This window comes from Protopterus annectens, chromosome 9.part0 (genome assembly GCF_019279795.1).
Source record: "Protopterus annectens isolate FY-2018-M chromosome 9.part0, PAN1.0, whole genome shotgun sequence".
Taxonomy (NCBI): domain Eukaryota; kingdom Metazoa; phylum Chordata; order Ceratodontiformes; family Protopteridae; genus Protopterus; species Protopterus annectens.
The window spans coordinates 1,926,167,488-1,926,191,549 of NC_056743.1; the positions used below are offsets into that span (position 1 = coordinate 1,926,167,488).

The 24,062-nt window shown below is 42.2% G+C and overlaps 1 protein-coding gene across 2 annotated transcripts in view; it reads right to left on the bottom strand.

Moving 5' to 3' along the window:
• The window catches only part of TRMT1 (tRNA methyltransferase 1), a 733,367-nt gene that overhangs the window by 66,997 nt on the left and 642,308 nt on the right, over positions 1–24,062 (bottom strand). For both annotated transcript variants that reach the window (XM_044084732.1, XM_044084733.1), the window contains exon 15: positions 8,150–8,269. In XM_044084732.1, the coding sequence (XP_043940667.1) occupies positions 8,150–8,269 (120 nt within the window). The remainder of the gene's footprint in view (positions 1–8,149; positions 8,270–24,062) is intronic.

Sequence of the window (24,062 nt, forward strand, 5' to 3'; positions counted from 1 at the left end):
GCAGCTGCAATTAGGGGAAAAAAAGAATGGTGGATGCCATTTAACCCCAGGATCCACAAATACTCTTTAGCTAACATGGAGGTTTTGCAAGACACCCAAAAGAAGCAGTTAGGGAGTCCATACTGTCCTAGGGCAGGAGTGCCTTCTACAAGGTGGTGTTAGGTTGTGCCCCATGAGGTACTACTGTACTGGAGGGGCTGAGGTTCCACTTTGGCAGGATCACAGAATGGTCTAAGTTCAGAGAACAATTCAGGTTGAAGTTTAGGGCCCCATTCTATTTTCTCGAGTGAATGCCTGAATCAGGCAGATAATTCAGATATGGGTAAATTTGCATCCTCTTGGTTCAGCAATGTACAATTACTGGAACCAAGCACTTTGTAACACAAACAGCAGTAACCAGTCAAAAGGGCAGCCATTGCCACAAATTTGAGAAATCATCTGTGGTTCCACTGGATAAGAATATGAAGACAGGTTTGGCTTTAAATCCAGAGCTACCATTAGTACTTCGGGGAAAGAATAGTCGTGTAAAATCTTACGACAACCATAGACGTCCTTCTCTTGTAACCACGTCCTCTATGGGCCTCACTAGGAATATGACCCCACTACTGGCACCAGTGGTCCTATACCCACATTCTCCAAGGGATTCACTAGGAATATGTCCCCTACTGCAGGCTTCAGTGGTCCTGTGCCCGTATTCTTTAAGGGCCTTGTTAAGAATATGTCCCCAACTACTGGCATCAGAGGTCCTGTACCCACATTCTCTAAGGGCTTTGTTGGGAATATGTCCGTCACTACTGGCATCAGTGGTCCTGTATCCACATTTTCTAAGGGTCTCATTACGAATGTCCCCCACTACTGGCATTAGTGGTCCTGTACCCACATCCTCTCATGGCCTCATTAAGAATATGCTCCCACTACTGGCATCAGTGGTCCTGTACCCACATCCTCTAAGGGCCTCGTTAGGTATATGCCCCAAATGGCATCAGTGGTCCTGTACCCACATTCTTTAAGGACCTCACTAAGAATATGCCCTCCACTACTGGCATCAGTGGTCCTGTAACCATATACTCTAAGGGGCTCGTTAGGAATATGTCCCCCACTACTGGCATCAGTGGTCCTGTACCCACATCCTCTAAGGGCCTCGTTAGGTATATGCCCCAAATGGCATCAGTGGTCCTGTACCCACATTCTTTAAGGACCTCACTAAGAATATGCCCTCCACTACTGGCATCAGTGGTCCTGTAACCATATCCTCTAAGGGCCTCGTTAGGAATATGTCCCCCTACTACTGGCATCAGTGGTTCTGTACCCACATCCTCTAAGGGCCTCGTTAGGAATATGTCCCCCTACTACTGGCATCAGTGGTTCTGTACCCACATTCTCTAATGGCCTTGTTAGGAATATGTCTCTCTGGTGTTTTATCATTATGCTAATGGCAAGCAATGTTTGTAATAGCCAGGGAAAAGGCTGGGTAAACTTTATTTTACAAAACCAATATAGTAGTCTAGGGAGGGTGTTGAACTTGGAACTAACTTAGGTCCCTAGCTGTAACAATGGATACTACTATGGCATCCACCATAGGATTCTTATACAAGTGATTTCAGGATTACCAAAACCACGCAAAACAAGTCCAGTAAATCAGGGCTAGACAGCTGGAAGTTTGAGGGGTGCACTTTTAAATGCACCCGGAAAGAATTACAATATCTATGCCCATAAGATATGCATATCACCTGTGGGACTCTGGTCTCCCTGTACACCCACCTGTGAAATGCCATCATAAAATTTAGTCTTGCAAAAAGCATCATCCGCAGGACAGCCTGATAAGACCATCTTCTCATAGCATTAGCACAGTCCAACAGTGAAGAAATCTGCACTGAATAGATTAGACCTTCATCTAATTCAGAATGTGAAGTAGCAGGGGAAGAAGAATCCCTATTACTTTTCACCAAAAAGGCTGATCTCAAGGTTATGAGTTAGAACACCTGAAGAATTATCATCCAAAAGACTGGAATGCAGTTTACAGAAGCACCAAACACAAACCGTGCAAAATAATTAATGCAAACTACTTATAAACAGCTAGGCTCAAACATAAACCATGCAACATAATTAACAACGCAAACTATTTACAAACAGCTAGGCAGAATGCAAAAAAAGCACATAACTGATCCAGTAAACATATCAAAACATAACCCCAGGGCTACATGACAGACTGGAGACTCATATGGAGAAAGTACAGTTTTGTACCTACCATAAATGTAGATGTTCGAGTGCTAATACAGCTGCAGTCATAACAGATGGGTTTCTCCTGCCGTCAGGCGGGTCCTCGGTCGGCCGAATTCCAAAGTCTAGGTCCGGCGTCGGTTGTCGTCGCTTCTTCCCTGACGTCAGTGCGACAGGGGTATAAAAGAACCAGCCGAAGCCATTTTCTTCAGTTTTTCTTGCCCCAGATGTCAGGTGCCCCCAGAAGGAAGGCAATACATAAATTTGTGTAATAAAGCAGTGCAATATAATCAAAAAACAGTAGTTGCAAGCAAATACACCATGAATGAATACCCCAATCAGGTTGTATGAGGATGTGTTAGCCTATAGGCCTGTCCCAAGAGGGGAAGGAGGGAGGGAAACCTGGACTGCAGCTGTATTAGCACTCAAACATTTATGGTAGGTACAAAACTGTACTATGTTCATCGTGCATACAGCTGCAGTCATAACAGATGGGTAGAATCCCAAAGCTAAGAAAGGGGTGGTAGGCACTAGGTGGAACTAGGAGGAGCCAGGATGCCCTGCAAGACTGCAGTGGCAAAGCCTGCTCTAGTTTTGGAGTATAATGGTAGGTGGAAGTGCTTGGAGAAGGTATGCACAGAACTCCCAAGTGGCTGCTTCCAAAATATCTTTGGTAGGAACTCCTCTGAGGAAAGCTGCAGAGGTAGCTGTGGCCCTTGTGGAGTGAAATCTGATGCCTGTAGGTACAGTTTTGCCATGAAAAGAATAGCAAAAGCGTATGCAGTGGGCTATCCATTTTGAGATTGTCTGTTTTGAAATTGGCTTTCCTTGAGCTCCTACAGCATAGGACACAAAGAGCTGTTCTGATTTTCTGAAAGGCTTTGTTCTGTCCAGATAATAACGTAGTTGTCTGTGGATGTCCAAGGAATGTTGTAATCTCTCCCCTTTGTTTTGAGGATTAGGATAAAAGGTAGGTAAGTGTATGGCCTGATTCAAAGCTACCCTGGATACCACTTTTGGCATAAAGGACAGGTTGGTTCGTAAGGAAACTCTGTCCTGATGGAAGATGATAAAAGGCTGCACAGCCATGAGAGCTTGTAGTTCTGAAACTCTACGAGCTGAGGTAATAGCCAGAAGGAAAGCTGTTTTCCAGGACAAATATTGCAAATCTGATGAGGCAGCTGGCTCAAAGGGAGGCAAGGTCAGCTTTTCTAGAATGAAATTGAGATCCCAAGCAGGTATTGGCTGTTTCCTTGGGGGTTTTAGATTCTTAGCCCCTCTGAGGAACTGTCTTAAGAGAGGGTGAGAGAATAAGGGCGGATCAGTGTTGTATTCTGCAGAAATGGCTGAGGCATGGCTTTTGATGGAGGACAATGAAAGTCCACTGCTTAGCAGCTCAGCTAAATACTGTAGTATTTGAGGTAAATTCAGTTTTCCAGGACCCTGGCCCTTTTTCTCATTCCAGACATAAAACCGTTTCCATTTTGCGGAGTAAGCTTTTCTAGTTGATGGCCTTCTGGCCTCCAAAATGACATCCTGCACCTCCTTGGAGAGTAGGGTCTGTTGTGATGCTAAGGAATCTTCCATGCGGCTAGATTGAGTGTTTTTAGCTGGCTGTGAAGAGTTTTGAAGCTATGCCGAGTCAGAAGAAAAGGCATTAGAGGCAGGGTCCATGGTGGGGAATGCGTCAGGCTCCTCAGGAGTGGGTACCAGTGTTGTCTTGGCCAGTCCGGAGCAATGAGAATCATCTTTGGTCTGTCTGCTCTGGTTTTCAATAGAACTTTGGGCAGCAGAGGAAGAGGTGGGAAGGCATAAACTGTCATTGATGTCCAACTGAAAGAGAGAGCGTCCACTCTCCAGGCCTTTGGATGGAAAATCCTTGAGCAGAATTTTGTCAATTGGTGATTTTTGTGGGAGGCAAAGAGATCTATGTCTGGCCTTCCCCATGCTTGGATTATTTCTGTAAAAACTTTTGGATGCAACTTCCATTTGTGTGGATCTGTCATATTTCTGCTTAGGTTGTCTGCCAGCGTGTTTTCCTTGCCTGGCAAGTACTGTGCTTGTAGTTTGACTTGCAAGTCCATGGCCATGTTCCAAAGTGACATGGCCAGTCTGCATAGGGGGTATGAATGTGTTCCTCCCTGTTCATGTACCACATAACTGTGGTGTTGTTCGTTCTTATCAATAGTTGACCTGGTTGTATAAGGCCCTTGAAAGCTATAATAGCATTTATTACTGCTAGCATTTCCTTTTGATTGATGTGAAGGTGCTTTTCTTTTTGGGACCATTTGCCCTGAATGCACCGATCTGTCATGTGCGCCCCCAGGCGTAGTCCGAGGCGTCTGTTGTGATGACTTGATTTGCTTGAGGCTTGCTGAATGGAAGACCTGTGTTTGTTTGGCATGCTTGAGCCCAGCACAGAAATTCCTTTTGAAGACATGGAATTAGTGGTATTATTGTTTCCAAACTGTGGCTGTGTTGAGACCATATGTTTTTCAGGTACCATTGAAGTTTCCTCATATGCAGCTTTTCACATGGGATTAGCAAGATGCAAGATGCCATGAATCCCAGAGCCTGCAGGATTTTCCTTGCAGTCAGCCTGGTGCAATTTGCTAGTGCTCTGAAGTATTGAGTTAGTTGCCCCTGCTTCTCTGGCGTGAGGTAGGCCATCTGGGTGTTTGTGTCCAAGTTGGCACCCAGGAAAATTATCTTCCGAGAGGGTATTAGCCTTGATTTCTTTTTGCTGACTGTGTATCCCAGAGAGCTCAACAACATTATTACATAAGCCAGATGTTTCAGAAGAATGTGCTTGCTGTCCGCTTGGATCAGGCAGTGGTCCAAATAAGGGTATATTTGTATCCCTTGAAGTCTGCAGTAGGCAATTACTGATGCCAGGCATTTCGTGAATACTCTGGGCGCAGTAGATAAGCCAAAGGGCAATGCAGAGAATTGACAATGGGTTGAACCTGCAAGAAATCTGAGGTATCTTCTGCAATTTTGTCTGACTGGGACATGCAGGTATGCATCCTTGAGGTCCAATGTTACCAGCCAAGACTCCTTGCCCAGCATGGGAAGAAGTTGCTGTAGAGTGAGCATCTTGAATTTTGGTACGAGTAGAAATGTGTTTAGGATGGACAGGTCCAAAAAAGTCTCCAATATTTTCCCTTCCTTGGTACCAGGAATAGCCTGGAATAAAAACCTTGACCTTGTTCGTGCGTAGGTACCTCTTGAATAGCTTTCATGTCTATGAGATCTGTAATTTGCCTTTGTGCCTCTGCCCTTTGATTGTGTGGCAGGTTTGGCATGCCTCTCATGGAAGGGTGTGAAAATGGAATCTGTAGCCTCTGTTTATAATGTCCAGGATCCATTTGTCTTTTGTGACAATATGCCAAATCTTTGAAAATAATGCCAGCTTTCCTCCTAAGGGGGCTGCCATTTGAAACCTGGTTGGCATGCAAAGGGGAAAGTCATTGGGTTTGCTTTCTGAATGATTGCGAGTTATCCTCACCACCTCTTTGTGTAGGAGCTTGCCATTGTCTGCCTCTAAACTATCCTTGGGATTGTCCTCTGCCCCTCGGGCGCCTGTATCTGCCTCTTTGGGGTCTGTCCGTGGCTGGAAAGGACCAATTTTTGTTAGGCCAATTTCTACTGAAACGTGGAGGTTGTACCTGTAGAAAATCTTTCACAGTTTGCATTGATTTAGCCTTTTCCTCCATTTTCCTTAATACCTCCTCAGCATTAGCACCAAATAATACATCCTTTTGAAGAGGGGCATCTAGTAATTTAGCTTTGACATGATAAGGCAAGGCTTGTTCCTTGAGCCAGGCATGCCTACGTATGACTGAGCCTGTAACAGCAGCTCTACATGAGGCCTCTAGAGCATCAAAACCACGTTGTAAGGTATGCTTAACCACTTGTTCTGCACTATGCATCAAATCCTGCAACTCCTTCAAGTCTGGTTGTTCAGGTTGTGACATTTTACTTTTCAATTGTGATAACAAAAACTGTTGCTATTTTAGCATATGGAACTGACAGTTTAAGGCCCTCATGGTTAAGGTAGCCGAGGTATATACCTTTTTTCCCCACCTTTCTAAGGATCTGGAATCTCTCTTGGAAGGTAATGGATTTTTAGCAGTGGAGGCCTTAATTCCCTTGGGGCCCTGTGAGATGGTTTCTGGGACAGCAGCATGGCTTTTTTATATAAATTGGTGTGAGTCAGGAACCCTGTAGTACCTGTCAGGCTTAACTGGGGCTGGAGGCAGAGAGTCCGGGTTAAGGCAGGCCTCCGAGTAAACATCATCTAGGATGTCCAAGACAGGAGGAATAGTAGCCAGAGGCCTGTGCTGAGGTAGTAAGAGAAATTACCTAAGCCTTTTCTTGGAATCTGAATAATCTTGGCCTTCCCAGTGGAAGTGTTCCCTTAAGGTATGCAAAGTTTCCCCAAATGAGTAATCCTCTGGGGGGGGATACAGAAGGAATGGACTTCTCCACATCAGAGTCTTCAAAAGGGGGGTAAGAATGTTCCTGATCATCAGAGTGCTCTGAAATAATGGAGCCCTGATCAGAGGAGGGGGATTCTTCCTCCACTCTGGGCCTTTTGTCCGGTGGGGGTTGAGAACCCCTGATAAGAGTAATTAAATCCTCTGCCATTTTAAGCATCTGCTTTTTAGGCATGGGGCCTGGAGATGGGGCCTGTGTAGCTTGCCTCAGAGTGCATGGCTACTTTAGACTTAGTGAAAGCCTTGATGGAGAAAGAAGAGGAAGGTCTGAAGACACCTTGAGTGGAGGTAGACCTGTCCACATTTTGAGGTTCAACGCCAAGAGTGGCTTCGGCATCTGTAGTTGGGGTGTGGGCCGAGGAGCCTGCGACCTCGGGCACAGGAGACACCGCCAATGAAGTGTCATCAGTAGTCAGGGGCTGCGTAGGTGCCTCGCTGAGAACCAGACCATGTGTAGTCGGCTTTGGCGTGGTGTCAGTAGAGGCCGCGGACCTCGTGTGTCGGTCCTTATCTTTGCGTTTTTTACACAAAACTGGAGTCGGGGTATCCGACGACATAATACAGTTAAATGTTTTTCCAAAATAATGCTGGGCGAACTCCGCCCGACGCTTAATGGTGCATTTGTTGAATGTAGCACAAAAGCGACAGACCGAGATGTCGTGGTCTGGGCCTAAACAAGGTATATAGAGGGAATGGAAATCCTTATGCGGTATTTGCTTCCCACATGAAACACAATTATTAACTTTGTCTGACATCGGTCTGAGGCAAGAAAAGTTTCCCCAACGGGGTACTTAACTTTCAAGAAGACTTCGGTTTCAAAATTTTCATAATTTCAGGAGCTGGCCGACCGGCACTTGCGAACTGCTTCTGCTTTGGGCACCGCGCGGCAAGAAAGACTGAAGAAAATGGCGTCGGCTGGTTCTTTTACACCCCTGTCGCACTGACGTCAGGGAAGAAGTGACGACAACAGACGCCGGACCTAGACTTTGGAATTCAGCCGATCGAGGACCCGCCTGACGGCAGGAGAACCCATCTGTTATGACTGCAGCTGTATGCACGATGAACATCAGAGATTTCTCTTCAATAATGTATGCATTCAATCTATTGGAAAGCGGGAAGTGACATGAGTGAACAGATAACTACCAGTAAACTAGAAATACAGGCAATGCCTGCAACACCAACAACAGGCATTGCCTGCATTTCCTAGATAACTACCAGTAAACTAGGAATACAGGCAATGCCTGCAACACCAACAACAGGGTATAAGATCACTACTGAAAGTGTCACTGCTGAAGCAAAGATAAATTGGAATGAATGACCCTAATCCTTAGAACTTTTAAGCATCTTAATCTAACAAGGTTCTGCTTCAAGTCTGTTACTACCTTAGGTCCTAGCAGTTTCGCATTGGGGTGTTTACTTATTTTACTTACCCTACTTTGGCTCTGGCTTTAGGCCCCCAGTTGGCTTCAGGGTTCTCCTGGAATCGTTTCATATGCCTTATCCTGGATTTGGGGTTGGCATCTGCTCGAATATCAAAACAAGCCCGTAACCTAGAATTGAAACAGCAATTACATCTTACACTGTTATGCATGTACTACTTTACAAAATAAAAGGGACACGGGTCCTAAAGACAGAAGTCTGACCATGTACCTCATTTTATCTAAATCAAGAGGGGAACTACTGTTAAAATTAACCATGAGAGTCAAAGAATGTGAACCATGCTATTCCACACACAAAAATAAGAACAATGTGCACCTATGACAAATAAGATGAAAGATGGTCTCACAGCTGTCTATGAAATCTACTCAGGCTGAGGGCATGGCACACTGACAGTACTCCTTATCAAAGCGCTAGAAGAGATGATCTAAACTTCAGACTGACTAACTCACCGTTTAAGAGTATACCAATCCACACACAAACAACTCAGCCAACCCAAACTTCCAGAGGGAGTATAAAAGCACCCGTTGCAACCAAAAGAGAAAATGGAGATTGAAATTAGGCATGCTTGACCCAAACTCTGAAGTATATTCTAATGTTTTCCAGGTGCGACTGTAATGGTGGACTTAAATTCTTGATATACACTTAGTATCCCTTCAGGGGTACATTTAAACTCTTTTTCAATGTCACAAAGGATAATGTGGCACCAGGGACAGGAGCAATGTCACTAAATTGACCAGAAACTTTCCAGTCTGTTGCTCTGTCATGTCAGAAGTTTAATAATGCACAGATGCAGCACATGTGGCTTAACCTCCATGAGATCTATACTCAACTGAATTTTCTGAAGTGTGCCACATACCACACAAATCACTGTGGCTAGCAAAATTATCCTTGAAGTTCTATGTCAATATATACCTTCCACCAAATCTATTTCGGTTTACGTTTTAATTCTATAAAGCCATCTCCAAAGAAGTCATAACTTCCAACTTACTGTTCTCTATCCTTATTCCCCAAAATTCTGGAAGACTGTGTAAATTTCACCTCGCCCAGCATGCCTCTTTTGCTAAACCCACGATGGGATACTTGCTAATGCCACACAGAACATTGCTTCCTGTGATGTTCTATCAGACACAGTAACTGACCACTTCCCAACACTTACGGTGAGTTGTACCAAAATCTGGCAAAAAGGATTTGCTGTTTCACAGACTGAAGACAAGTGAGTTTAAGTCTTATTTAAACTTCAACTGGATGATGTAGTAAATTTATTTAGCACAACCTTCTATGTCTTAAACATGGCTCCTCAACATAAAAGACGCTGCAAGACAATAAATCTTTCCTGATTTCCCCTAAGCTGAAATCTCTTATGACTTCAATAGATCATGTGTATTCCTCACAGCATTAATCAAGACTGTGATGTTACCAAATTCAGATTGGTATGGAACAAGGTAATAACATATAATTATCTCATGTATCAAAGCAAACTATCTTAAACAAAAAGAAAAGGCCACTGACATAAAAAATTCTAACTTTTACTTGCTGTTCACTACCGCATCCCACCCCCTCTCCTTACAGACTAGGAAGTGGCTTACAGCGACACCCATTATTTTCACGATGCTGTCTGCATTCTTCCATTATTTTCACAATGCTGTCTACATTCTTCCATTATTTTCACGATGCTGTCTACATTCTTCCATTATTTTCACGATGCTGTCTACATTCTTCCATTATTTTCACGATGCTGTCTACATTCTTCCATTATTTTCACGATGCTGTCTACATTCTTCCATTATTTTCACGATGCTGTCTACATTCTTCCATTATTTTCACGATGCTGTCTACATTCTTCCATTATTTTCACGATGCTGTCTACATTCTTCTATTATTTTCACGATGCTGTCTACATTCTTCCATTATTTTCACGATGCTGTCTACATTCTTCCATTATTTTCACGATGCTGTCTACATTCTTCTATTATTTTCACGATGCTGTCTACATTCTTCCATTATTTTCACGATGCTGTCTACATTCTTCCATTATTTTCACGATGCTGTCTACATTCTTCCATTATTTTCACGATGCTGTCTACATTCTTCCATTATTTTCACGATGCTGTCTACATTCTTCCATTATTTTCACGATGCTGTCTACATTCTTCCATTATTTTCACGATGCTGTCTACATTCTTCCATTATTTTCACGATGCTGTCTACATTCTTCCATTATTTTCACGATGCTGTCTACATTCTTCTATTATTTTCATGATGCTGTTTACATTCTTCCATTATTTTCACGATGCTGTCTACATTCTTCCACCCAACATACAATCTAATACCGAATGCCCAGTCCAGGGACATGGCACTCCACTCTCCACCATACACACACAGTCACTATTCACAACAGTCTCAACACACCTAAATAAAGCTTAAACCTGGCTTTCAAGCACTGGATAACCTTCTGCCAGAGTTCCTAAAGGTAGCAACAAATTCTATTGTTTTTCCATTTCCAGTTTTATTAACCACTCAAAGGGGACTATTCCCCCACCATCTGAAAAAAAAAAAAGCACACTGATGGTGTCCTTACACAAAGTGAATCTTCCACAGCCATTAAGACTTCCAATATACCACTCTAATATCCTCACTCTCCAAAATGTTGCACTTAATATGTTTCATTTGTTAACCAGGTGGGTGGGCTAATCGAAAAACCCTTTTCAGACACAACCCAGGACTAAAATAAATTATGCACATAATTACATTTAAGAATTAATAAAGCTACTTACACTTGGGAAGTAAAAGGTAATTCTGCAAAGAATATGTACATTACCATCTTCTCTAGCATGGCTTCAGACCAAAACATGCAAAGATATACCCTACGCTGTGCCACAAGGAATATCTTTAAATCAACTCAAAAGTAGTCTACATTTTGCAGCACTCTACCTTGACCTGTTGAAAGCTTTAGACAATATCAGGCACACAAAGCTTCTTGAATTTATTTACGAGTGAGGTAAGTGATAAAATCATTTAATTGTACTAGGTGTGAGCCCATAGGATAAGAGAACTATTGGATGGAACTGAAAAATCTATCCGCCTCTCAGATAGACCTTGGTGTTAGACAATGCTGAATTCATTATTGTTTATATTGGTCAGCGATATTGCTAATTTGTTGAACAATATGCAAATGAATCCACCATCCTCCTGGCTAAATCTATCTCCTCTGCTGCTGATTCCTAACTATGATACTGTCCCCAGTCCTTACATTTCTGGGTCTCTACTATGGGCCTTGTCCTCAATGCCAATAAAACTAAATCTTTACTGTTCCTTCATAACCACTGTCTTACAAATCAATCTGGCATATTTTCAAACTCTTTTCAAAACCAGTTTGCAATTTTAAGATGCAGTCAGCTGAAATCAGACAAACCTATTTCCAATCTTACTTTCAAGCACTAAAGAAAATCTGGACAAACTATACAGGGCAAAAAAAAACAAACAAAACACAAAGCTAAATTGGCACTGTAACTGTAGTATTACTTAGTAAGCATAATCTTAAACAACTTCAGTCTTTTACAACTTCATTATACACAGACTGCCTGGACCTCCTCTTCTGCTAACTCAGTTTGTATTTGTTTCCGTGCAGATAAACCAGTTCCCAACTAGCTATTCAACTTCTGTTCTATGCACTGTATTCAAACACGTATTAGTTGCTCAAAATGTTGCTGCAGGAGTTGTTTCTGTCGTAATTCTCTGCACTTGACACAAAATGTACAGGTACTTAAAATACATATCTCAAACTTTACACTTGAAAATGGTAGCTACTGCATTTGCCTGACTGCACTGCCTTCAATAATAGTGTATTATATGAACGGGTCTCTGCTTTTATCATGGATGATTATCTGTGTACATTTTAATTACATTACCTATACCTTTCCTGTTCAAAACTCCAGCCAGAGATATTGCTCTCCTCAGGACACCACTGAAAAGGAGTTTCTTAGATGGACATTATCAGTCAGACTTAAATGAATAGGTAGAATAACTGCAACATGTAAATTTGCTTTTAAAAATTTCATATCAAATTACATATCCCCATGATACTGCTTTTAAATCCCGTTTCAAAATCCTTGTCATTTTCTATACTATCTGACACAGAAGTACAGCTGAGGGATAGGGCTATAACCCACAAACAACATTTAACCTGTAGTCTTGGGTCAATCACATGCTATCCAAAGTGGGTGGGAGAGGTTGGTCAGGATAATGCAATCAAGTAACCAATATACAATCCCCTCCCCTGAGGATTAAAATACAAACTGCTCAAATCCTTTCACATCTCTTCAAGTTGTATTAAATAAGGACACCGGATTAAGCAAACTTTTCATACAAGCATTCCCCATGGTACATTTGGAAATTGAGCTGTTACAGTTCTTATTATAAAGCTTTCATTATGTACACTGTTTGAATGATTTGAATACAGTTTAAATTTCATTATTGTTCTGTAAAATATTGCATGATCTGTAATTCTGAACTTGCTACTATAAATGACCCATCTTTTTACTGTACTTGTTCTATTGTATCAACTTGTTTATTTCTCCCACAGCACTTTGAGTCATGGCTGGAAAGAGTCTTTGGTTCAGCCTACCTACATAGTTTGCAAAAATACTATTTATCCACTGATAGAAAAACATATGGCAGGCATAATTCAAGATACTTCAGTGGCCGGACTTTTTATTGTTTCAGTGTGACAACCCAAAGTCATAGTTGAAATAAGTTTTATTTTCTATGTAGAGTGCAATGCACTTTAGTGGGAGATAACATTTCTTCAATGCATAAAGTGCAACATCTCAGCAACCCATTTAACTAGACAGTGTTTCAAACATTTGTCTCTGTAAATAAACATCTGTGCCTAGTGATTTGCCCTGGTTAACCTATGACTAGTTTTTCTACACCTTGTGAAGAATAATTAACAGACATTGTTGTGCCAATGCCTGTAGGATCAAAACACTCTCAGCATTTTTTTTATTGGAAATAGATGACACTGGGAATCTCAACTTCCTTTTACTTACAACAACAACTTCAGTGTAATAACACTAAAGCTTGGGGGTGGAAGAGGTAAAAGCTCCTCCATGGGAATCTGACCCCCAACAATAAAACAGATGCATTCTTTCATTGTCAGTTGATCTACAAGGTGATGTTCCGTGACAGGTCCCATCTTTCTTTCAAACTCTTGTCAGGGACGCACCAGCTCCCCCACTACCACTGCAGGCCACATATTAAGAAAATCAATAAACAATGTTTTGACACTACTGAAAACAATATACAAGTATAAAGTTACCCAACTTAAAGGGATCTCAAAAGCTGCCAGTGACCAATAATGGACAGTCCTCTCAAAGATCAGTTGATATGTTAAGAATGCATCTCTTATATCTAAAACTGTTTTTCTTGTGGTCACCAACTAAGAGCAGCCAATTCCCAACAATCTGAAGTTCCTTTGTCATAGAACACCTCAGAAGTAACAAATCCACAAGAAGGCTGTGGATATTTTGAGAGCCAGTATCATGCTTTAGCTGTTGGAACCCTCGGCCAGACTTTGCACTGGAATAACTGCTGCAGCACTGAGTCTCATCTTTTCTCAATACCTACTTGTTGACTTGTTTTTTCAGTCCTTCTCCTGCTTCACCTGTTACAACAGCTGCCAGATCCCCATGTCAGATCAGCCTTAGCTGCTAAAACAGCTGTTGTAGCTCTGATTCTGATCTTTAGCTGACAGAACAGCTGGACCTGTTTTTATTCATGTCGCTACAAATTATCTCATCTGCAAGGAGAGACAGACAGTTAGTAGGATACTGACAGCCCTCTTACATAGTATAGCTCGTACTGGTATTAGACATATTTTTCACAAATCACACATAGAAAGGATAGTCAAGTCACCGTGAATGAAAAGATATTTTGGGTAAATACCTACATGGAAAGAATGTCCTGTTAAAAAAAAAAATGTGTAGACCATCCAAGCCTAGTTTGGGGCATGCATGTGTTCAGATAGGATGTCAAGATAAGGGAAGAGAATTTTTGCAGCAGATATGTTGCAATATTTGACAAACACTAGGTATGCAAGGTTCATATATAGCAACATTTGATGCAACTCTAATGGTTGTTAATGCTAGAAGCATTAATAATAATTTTTTTTAATTGAAAAATTTGTTAAATTTCCACAGGATTGATGTTGTTATTGTTCATGAAACATGGTTAAAGAACAAGGACTGGAAACCGTTGCCGTCAGGGTATAAATGTTTTTACTGTAACTGACATTTTAACAAGAAATCAGGTGGAGGTGTTATGACTGGGACAAAAAATAGTTGAGACGTGATTATTATATGTTCAATGATAACACCAATACTATAGACTGTGACAATAAAGACAACCCTGGAACATAATTGTTGGAGTGTACAGACCACCAAAGTCAAGTGCTGATGACCTAGAGGAACTCAAACATTTCTTGTATGAAACACAGGAGGGAAGAATAATATTAGCTGCGATTTAAATTTACCAGAAACAGACTGAAATAATATTTATTCAGCAACATTAGCACGGAAACTGTTCACAAAGTATGCTCAGGAACAATTGCTTCAGATTGTAAAAAAAAAACTACCAGGGAACGGAACATACTAGAGATTGTTTGCGTTGCTAAACAAATTACTGTTACTTCAACTGAAGTTTTACCACCGTTGATGTGCAGTAATCATGAGGTTATAAACTTTAATTTGTTGCTAGATAATCCTGCCAAACTGAAATCTAAACCATGTACAGAAGATTAATTGCAGACTATATGGAAGTAAAACAGTCACCATGTAAAACTAATTGGAGTGATGAATTCAGTGGAAAAGCTGCAGATGGACTGTAGAATGTTTTGAAAGAGATTCGGTGCAAAAAAAAAATTTTTAAAAAAACGTTTAACATCAGGATCTAGGCATACAACGTCAGGGGGATATATTTCCCTAAGAACAAGACACCTGATTAAGATGAGAGATAAGAAATGGAAGAGAGGTAGAACTACAACTTTGAAAACTGAAACGAAGCTGGACAAACAAATTAAGGATAGTATGAGATAAGATCAAGAAAAATTTGAAGAAATTTTTTTATAAGAAGAGACTGAGCATAATAGGAACCCTTTTTATAGATGCACAAGATGTGGAAGGAATAAAGACATACAGACTGATAAACTGTGTGTAGATTCTAAAATGTATTCTCAGACGCAACAGATTACAGATATATTTACAAAATCTTATGCAAAACAGTTTGGCTCCACAAAGGGTGATATGTTGTCCCAATGACATTCAGGTATAACCTCTGATACTGGAATCAAATAATATATTTGAAAAAGAACTGCACAAATTGGACGTAAACAAAGCACAGAGAGCAGACGGAATTAGTAATAATGACCTGAGAAAAGTTCGGCAATAACTTACAGTACCATTAGAACTATTATTTACTAGATCATATGAATATAGGAAGATTCCTCAGGACTGGAGACATGTGCTTATTAAAACTGTCTAAGGGAAAGGGGAATACGACAAACCCAGAGTCATATAAACCCTTAAGTCTACTTTCATGTTATGGAAAAAATAATGGAGAAGGTAATACTAGATAAGTTGTCAAAATTGGATAAGTTGGGACTTGAAGCCATATATCAGCATGCATATGTTGAAAATAAATCATTACCACCTGTAACATGATGTTCCTATAACATTACAACAACAGGTATGAATGAAAAATTGTACTCTGATGTTATTTATACATTTAACTTCAGCATTTGACAGGGTCACACACAAAAACACATCAATAAATTAGAACTAGGTATCTATGTACTCTTGATAAGATGGATAGCTGCATGGCTTACAAACAGGACATAACAAGTATCATACAACTGGACAGAATAAACTCAGTTACACTCAGGGTGTCCCACAGGGCTCTGTCCTAGGCCCTTACTTATTTAGATTGTATCTTTCATACCAAACTTTTTCACCTGAGGTGCTCTACAATCTATATGCAGATGACCTGAAATTGGGTAAACCGAGTACACGTGTTACAGATAAGGCATGTCTGCAAAAAAAAAAATTGACTAAATTTACCATTTGGGCACAGGAGAATATGCTGATAAATACATCAAAAAACTAAGCACATGAGATTTGGGAGGCAAATTGAAATGTGAATATTTAATACAGCACACAGTGATTGAAACTGTAGATTCATTTAAGGACCTGGGTGAGTTTTTCTAATCACATCAACCAATTGGTTAACGATAGTCATAGAACTAAATCAGAAATGAAAAAGTCTTTGTTAGTTACATTAGCCCCAAACTTGAGTATGGAAAAACAGTATGGAAACCTTTTAAGAAAACAAGTACAAGTAAACTGGAAAGAGTACAGCAGAAATATGCCAATGACATCTATGGTTATGAAAATTTAAGTTATTATGAAAGACTAAAATATCTCAATTTGTGCAGTATCTCAGATATCTAAGAGGATTCTATTCAGGTACAAAGGGTATTTTACAGACAACTCTCTCTGGGAATGTTTGGGGTCATCAAAAAAAGTAGTAGAGAATCATCAGACAACCTATGCAGAAGACTCTCAAAACACAGCGAAAAAATAAGAGCAAAACACACCAAACAGCCAATACTTCTCCAGTAATTCTCCTTTATTGTCAATGATCTGGTACCTCGGCAGTTCGCCTTCAAGGATCACAACTCACTGCAACACAGCAGTGGTTTTACATATGTCTCATTAAATCTCAAGCAATTAAACAATTAATCAATTTAATTTCAATGAAGGAGAAAATCTTATAAATTTTTTAAAGTGATCTCTATGCAGAAGATTCTATAGGAAGGAAGTGTACTAATTAGTTCTCTGAGACAGCTGCTGATGCATGGAATAGACTACCAAATTGCATTAAAGCAAGTACTAGTTTAGATATTTTTAAGAACAGCCTGAACACTTATGGGAACAAGTGTTTTTGTATATTGGCAGGCTAGAAGGGCATTAATGTCCATGCTTGAAATATTTGTATGCATGTATACTTTCTTGTTGTCCTCAAACTCATTTAAACTTATTTCCACAATATTATTTTCTCAATATTGTTTCATCTCCCCATTAATTATTTTCCTTTCTAATTTGAATGTTTCCATCATACCCCATATTACTTTATATTTTTTTCTGCCATAATCACACATTAACTATTCCCATCTTTTTTCCTCAAACACCTTTATTGAATTATCACTTGTAACATAGGCAAATTTACATTCATATAAAAGTAATCAAACTATATTAACATAAACATTATACTTCACAAATATTGCTATATATCATATAACCTAAGCAATATTACATAAATTATTCAATTCCTGCCTTTTTTTAAACAAGAAACATCTTTATTAAACCATCACTTACTACACAGGCAACCATACATTTATATACATCTGTCAACCCTGGGCTGCCGGATACTGGCCAAAGCTCTTGCCACCCCTACAGTGCCTTTTTTACGCAGTGTTCCAAAGACCAAATTACCACTGTAACAGCTACAAACAAATGCAATTTGAGGGTCATGCTGCTCAACGCTAGAAGTCTAAAAATCAAAATGCACTCGCTCAAAGTACTTCTTAAAATGAAGAACATCGACATTGTGCTGTAACAGAGACCTGGTTCATGGCAGCAGAAAGCACCCCTGCACTACAACTCATTCCACACCTTTCGGCCCCAGAACTTGGACTGAAGCTCCAAAGGTGGTGGTGTTTCCATATTCATAAATGATGAACACACCTCCAGACTGGTAGTCCAACATAACACATACTTCAGGTGCAGCTAACAATGGGTAAGGCAGCGATTCAGGTCGTAGCCTGCTACAGGTCCCCAACCATGTCCAAAGATTCACACTCCACATTCCTAAGCACCCTGGAGAATATTAGGGTCCAACCTAACACCCTTATACTGGGCAACTTCAACTACCCCTCCATTAAGTGGGAAAACTACTCGTGTACCAACACACTTGCCCAACGCTTTCTGGAATCCATTAATTCCAATGCCCTGGACCAGCTCGTTCTTACCCCACTAGAGGTAGCAACATCCTTTACCTGGTCATTACTAACATGGACGACTGTTGCTCTACCCCAATAGTCAACTCCTCCCAGGTTAGATCCGATCACAAGCTAATCACCTTGGAAATCCGCATCCCTCCCATCCCCCCAACAAAGGTAACCACCATGAAAAACTTCTCCAAAGCTAACTTTGGGCTCCTAAAAACAGAGGCGGCTAACTTCATGGCACCCATGCAAATGCAGAATAGTTGCATGACCGCCAAATCATACACCAATGCACTGTACAAACACGTACACAAATGCATGGATCTCGCCATACCCAACAGGACTAAGATGGTTTCCTCAAAAAAAAAGGAAGCCAATCTGGTGGTCCCCTGCCATAAACAAACTCTACAACAGGAGGAGGAAACTGATGCGGAATAAGGTGAAGTCCCAAGACTGGAAAAACTCCCTTATCAGCCTCAACAAAAGGTTGAGATCCCTCATCAAATCCTCTAAAGCTAGCTATGAAAACAATTGCAGCAAATAGTAAAGACAACCGCAAGGCCTTCTATAGTTATGTAAAGAATCTCCATGGCAATACCCAGATTTGCTCTGAGCTACTGCACAATGGTACTTCCTATACCGAGCCAACAGATAATGCAAATATACTGGTGGACAGATTCAGTGCTAACTTGACCCCTCTCCGCCCCCCAAAGGACCAATCACAATACCGGTAGATTGCAGGTACCCAGTATTACTGCTGCACAGGTTAAAACAGCACTGCCCAAGGCCAAGAATTCAGCTTCTATGGGAGCTGACCGTATCCCTGGCTGTTTTCTAAATGAACTACAGAGTGAACTGGCACCTCACCTGTGTGCTCTGTTCAATCACAGTCTCACCTCAGGCTTTGTCCCTACCGACTGGCGCACTGCTACAGTTATCCCTCTCCACAAAGGAGGAGCAACTACAGACCCCAGGAACTATCGCCCCATTAGCCTGACAAGTCTGCTATGCAAAGCTATGGAACGCATCATTATGGACCTATTAAACAAGGATATAGGGAATCTCCAAACTCTGGATCCTACACAGTTTGATTTTGTAAAGGGTAGATCATGCCTGCTCAACCTGGTCGACTTCTTTGAGTCAGTCACCAGAGCTGTGGATGAAGGTAAGGTGGTTCATACAGCCTACCTTGACCTGGCCAAGGCCTTTGATACCATTCCCAACTCAGGAATCATAGAAAAACTTACTAAGCTAGGCATCAATCCATGTATCACTAGGTGGGTTGCAAACTGGCTCACAGATAGAACCCACAGTGTGAAAGTAGCTGACTCCAAGTCAGACTGCTGACCAGTCACGAGTGGAGTCCCACAGGGTTTGGTCCTGGGTCCTCTCCTGTTTGGTATCTACTTCTCTGAAGTCCAGGCCAACACGAAGGGACTCTGGCTGATAAAGTTCGCAGACGATTGCAAGTTGGAAGCTATTAACTCCCCAAGTGATGTTGACATCCTACAGAAAGGCCTCAATGAGACCAGTGACTGGTGTCAGAACCATGGCTTTAAGCTCAGTGCCAAAAAATGTGTCTTCATTCCCTTTGGGAAAAAACTGGTTCCCTTGAATTACCACACAGATGATAGTTCACTGAACACAGAAGGCATTATAACAGATCTGGGAACACAGGTTGACAGCAACCTCTCTTTTGACCACCATGTTGCCACTATGGTCAGAAAGTCCTATGTGGCACATCTCATTACTAAAGGTTTTGCATCCAGGAAGAAAGAGGTCATTGTCTCCCTTTACTCTTCCCTCATTAGGCCAATCATAGAGTGCAATGCCTCATTTGGCATGTACCTTACTAGACACCTGCAACAACTGGAGAGGCCTTAAACACTTGTCCTATATGGACAGACTCAAAAAACTCCAACTATTCTCTGTCTCATATCGCCTACTTAGAGGCAATCTCTGCTTGACTTACAAAGCCATATCTGACCCAGCTCTGTTAGAAATGCTACATCTAAAGAAATCCCAATCCCTCCGCATCACACACTCCAGAGACCACAGCCTCATTACCACAATCAACAGAACATGCTGGAGGGACAGGTTCATAAACCACAGACTGCCCATGCTATGGAACAGACTCCCATACTTGCCAAGCAGAGCATCTCACTGGCCCTCTTCAAGAGAAATCTTGATGAGTGGATGGGAAATAGAAAATTCACCCCGGGGATCACTCCAGTGGCTCTACTCGACAGAGGCACTAGGAACTAAGGTTGGGTGGCACGATGCCAGGGTAATCCTATGGGCTAGGCTTGTAAAGGCTCCAGGGCCATTAGCCTAGTACACACCTATGAACCTATGTACTAAAGCATGCAATCAGTCCTGAGGGACTTGGGCACCCAGATTGATATAAACCTGACTTTTGACCACCACGTTGCCTCCATTGTACAGAAGGCTTTCTACATGGCCCACCTCGTAAATAAGGTTATTTAATCTAGGAACAAGGTCATAACTTCATGTACTCCTCCCTTATCAAACTCAGAGTACAATTCCCCCTTCAGCATGCAACTTGCCAAGCACATGCAGCAGCTAGAGACCACAGAGGTTTCTGACCAGAAAAATCCAGGGTCTCAAACACCTATTCTACGCAGATGGGCTAAAAGCCCTGTCCCTCTACTCAGTCTCATACACACTGCTCACAGTTGACCTGTGTCTGGCATACAAGGCCATCTCAGACCCAGTCTTGATGGAGTTGCTGCATATCCGTAAGTCAAACTCCACTTGCGCAACCAGCACGCAAGGCCTGAATCTGGTCTGTGACATTAATAGAACTTGTTGGTGGGATAGATTTGTGTCCAAAGACTCCCCCCCCCCCCCATCTATGGAATAGACTCCCTTCTCCATGTCAAGCAGAGTACCTCTCTAGCCCTCTAAGAGGAACCTGGGTGACTGGATGGGAAACAGAAAATACACCCCTAGGATCCCACGTGTGTCCCTGCTGGATGGGGGAACAGGTGCTGACTGACTGAACAAGGGCCAAATTCTTGGCTAGGCTTATAAGGGCCTCCAGGTTAATAGCCTAGTATCATCCTATGAGCCTATGAAAACAAAACACATAGACACAATCCTAGTTGTAAGCATTTTACATCACAAACGAAAGTCTTCGACTACTGTAGGGTATGCAGTATGACTGGCATAGGCTGCTATCGGACATAGACCATAAAAGAGACGTACGCACACACCATTCTCAGGTCTGAAGCCCAAGGTGGGCAGACGGTCCAAGGGAAAGAGTATCAATGTATCCAAGGAAGGTGGGACAGAACACTGCAACAGAGAAGAAGACATCTATCATTATGGTAATTTCTTACGCAACTAATCTATGTCCTTCTATTTATCTGTTGCAGTATTCATTGCATGAGGGAGAATACCAAAGCTCATGCAGAAAAGGAGGTGGAGGTGGCAGAATAATTTTCCAGGAAACCATAAAAAATGGCCCAGGCAAACCCTGCCTTGGATCTGGAGATAGAATCCAGCTTGTAATGTCTGATGAAGGTGTGGGCAGTTGTCCAAGAAGCTGCTTCTAGAATGGAGTTAGTGTCCATCCCTTTGAGGAAGATCCCCGAGGAAGACAATACCCTAGTACAGTGAGCTTTGACTGTGCCAGGAAGGGCTTTACCATGGTGGGCATAGCAGAATGAAACAGATTTGGAGATCCAGCTGGAGATGGTATGTTTGGATACAGGCAATCCCAGAGCCCTGGAGTGGAATGACACGAACAGTTGGTCTGATTTTCCAAAAAGTTTAGTCTTGTGCAACCGGAGTTATCTGTGTATATCAAGTGTGTGTAGGAGCCTCTCACTATTGTTCTGGGAAGTAGGGAAAAAAGAAGAATTAGTGCGAAGGGAAACCCTGTCTTTGTGGAAGCTCAAGAAGGGAGGACAAGCCATTAGGGCTTGTAGCTCTGAAATCCGCCTGGCAGAGGTTATAGCTACCAGAACAGTTTTCCAGGTACAGTGTTTGAGGGAGCTAGAGGAGGCTGGCTTGAAAACCGCTTGAGTAAGTTTCTCTAGCACAAAGAGAAGATCCCGGGGGGGGGGGGGGGGTGGTGGCTTCTGGCTACACATCTCCTGGGAGGTCTAATGTGGAGGACGCCTTTAAGAAACTGGCTTCAAATCTGGAAGCTAGAGGAGGAGAAAGAGGCAGACAAGCAGAGATAGCTGACAAATGTACTTTTAAAGAGGAATAAGCCAAGTCTGCATTAAGCAATTCACACAGATATGACAAAACCATAGGGGGTCCACTGTAAGCAGGTCCAGGTTTCTAGCAAGACACCAAAGGGAAAATCTCTCCCATTTGGAAAAGAACGATTTTCTTGTATTGGGTTTCCTGGCATCCTGCAGGACATGAAGTATGTCCTCAGACTAAAGGTGTTGGAAAGGAATCAGGGTTCTATCATCCACAGGGTCAGTTAAGAGTTTCCAATTGTATGTGGATGAAGCAGTCCTTGTTCTGTGCGAGTAAGTCCACCCTGAGGTAAAACTTGTGATGACTGCCCTTGACTAGATGTAGATGAAGGGGGAACTAGTGCTGTCTTGGCCAATAGGGAGTCATCAGCAAGATTTTTGGTTTCTCCAGTTGAATTTTCATCAGGACTTTTGGAATAAGTGGTAGAGGAGGGAGGATATGCACACAAACTTCCCCTTCCAAGAGAATGACAGGGAGTCCACTTTCTATGCCTGAGGATGTGGTTCTCTGGCACAAAATTTTGGAAGTAATTTGTTCAGAGGGGAGGCAAACAAGTCTATCTGTGGAACAGTCAACTGGTGGACAATATCCGGTAACACATCCCTGTGAAGCATCCATTCATGGGCCTGTGTTCTGGATCTGCTCAGTTCTTATTGGAAGGGATGTAGACCACTTGGAGATAAATCCAGTAGGTAGGCTAGTTCCCAAGCCTGCAAGATTAGCCTGCAAAGGAGGTAGGATCTTGTCCCCCCACCTGCTTAGATACCACACAGATATGCAATCTTCCCGGCATCAGGAGGGGTTGGAAGGACTGTAAGGCAAGGATCAGTGCCTTCATCTCCTTTACATTTATGTGGTCTCTCCTCTGAGAGGTGTCCAGTGGCCTTGAACTGTGTCTGGGCCCAAAGCTGCTCCCCAACCTGTATCCGAAGCATCTGTGTACAGGTCCTGAGTTGGGGGCAACGGATGAATGGGAAGTTCTGGGTTTATGGACAACTTCTTATCCACCACTGGAGCTCCTCCTTGAGGCAGGGTAGAATTGGTATTGGAAATTCTACAGTGGGTTGGCATGCTGAGACCATACTGATTTCAGGAACCATCAGAATGTCCTTATGTGGAGTCTTGCCAGGGGTAGCATAGGGATGGTAGATGCCAACAGTCCTAAGATTTGTAGAAACCGTCTCAGACAGGAGTTTGTGGGGGAGAATCTCTGAAAAAACTAGGGAAATCTCCTGAGCCTTCTGGGGGCACACCATAATTTTGCTGGTTTGGAATCTGCACTCCAAAAAAACATGGTCTTGGGATGGGGGGGGGGTGTAGATTTTTTTGAAGCTGATGGCAAATCCCAGGCAATGCAGAATGGCTTCTGGGGGGGGCACCATCATTTTGCTGGTTTGGAATCTGCACTCCAGAAAAACATGGTTTTGGGATGGGGGGGGTGTAGATTTTTTTTGAAGCTGATGGTGAATCCCAGGTGATGCAGAATGGCTATGGCTGAGTGGTGGTTGTTCGGTGCCTCCGGAGAGTTGGCTTGAAACAGAAGGTCTTCTAGACAGGGGAAGATTTGAATGCCTTGAAGTCTGCAGAAGGCAAGCACTGGTGCTAGG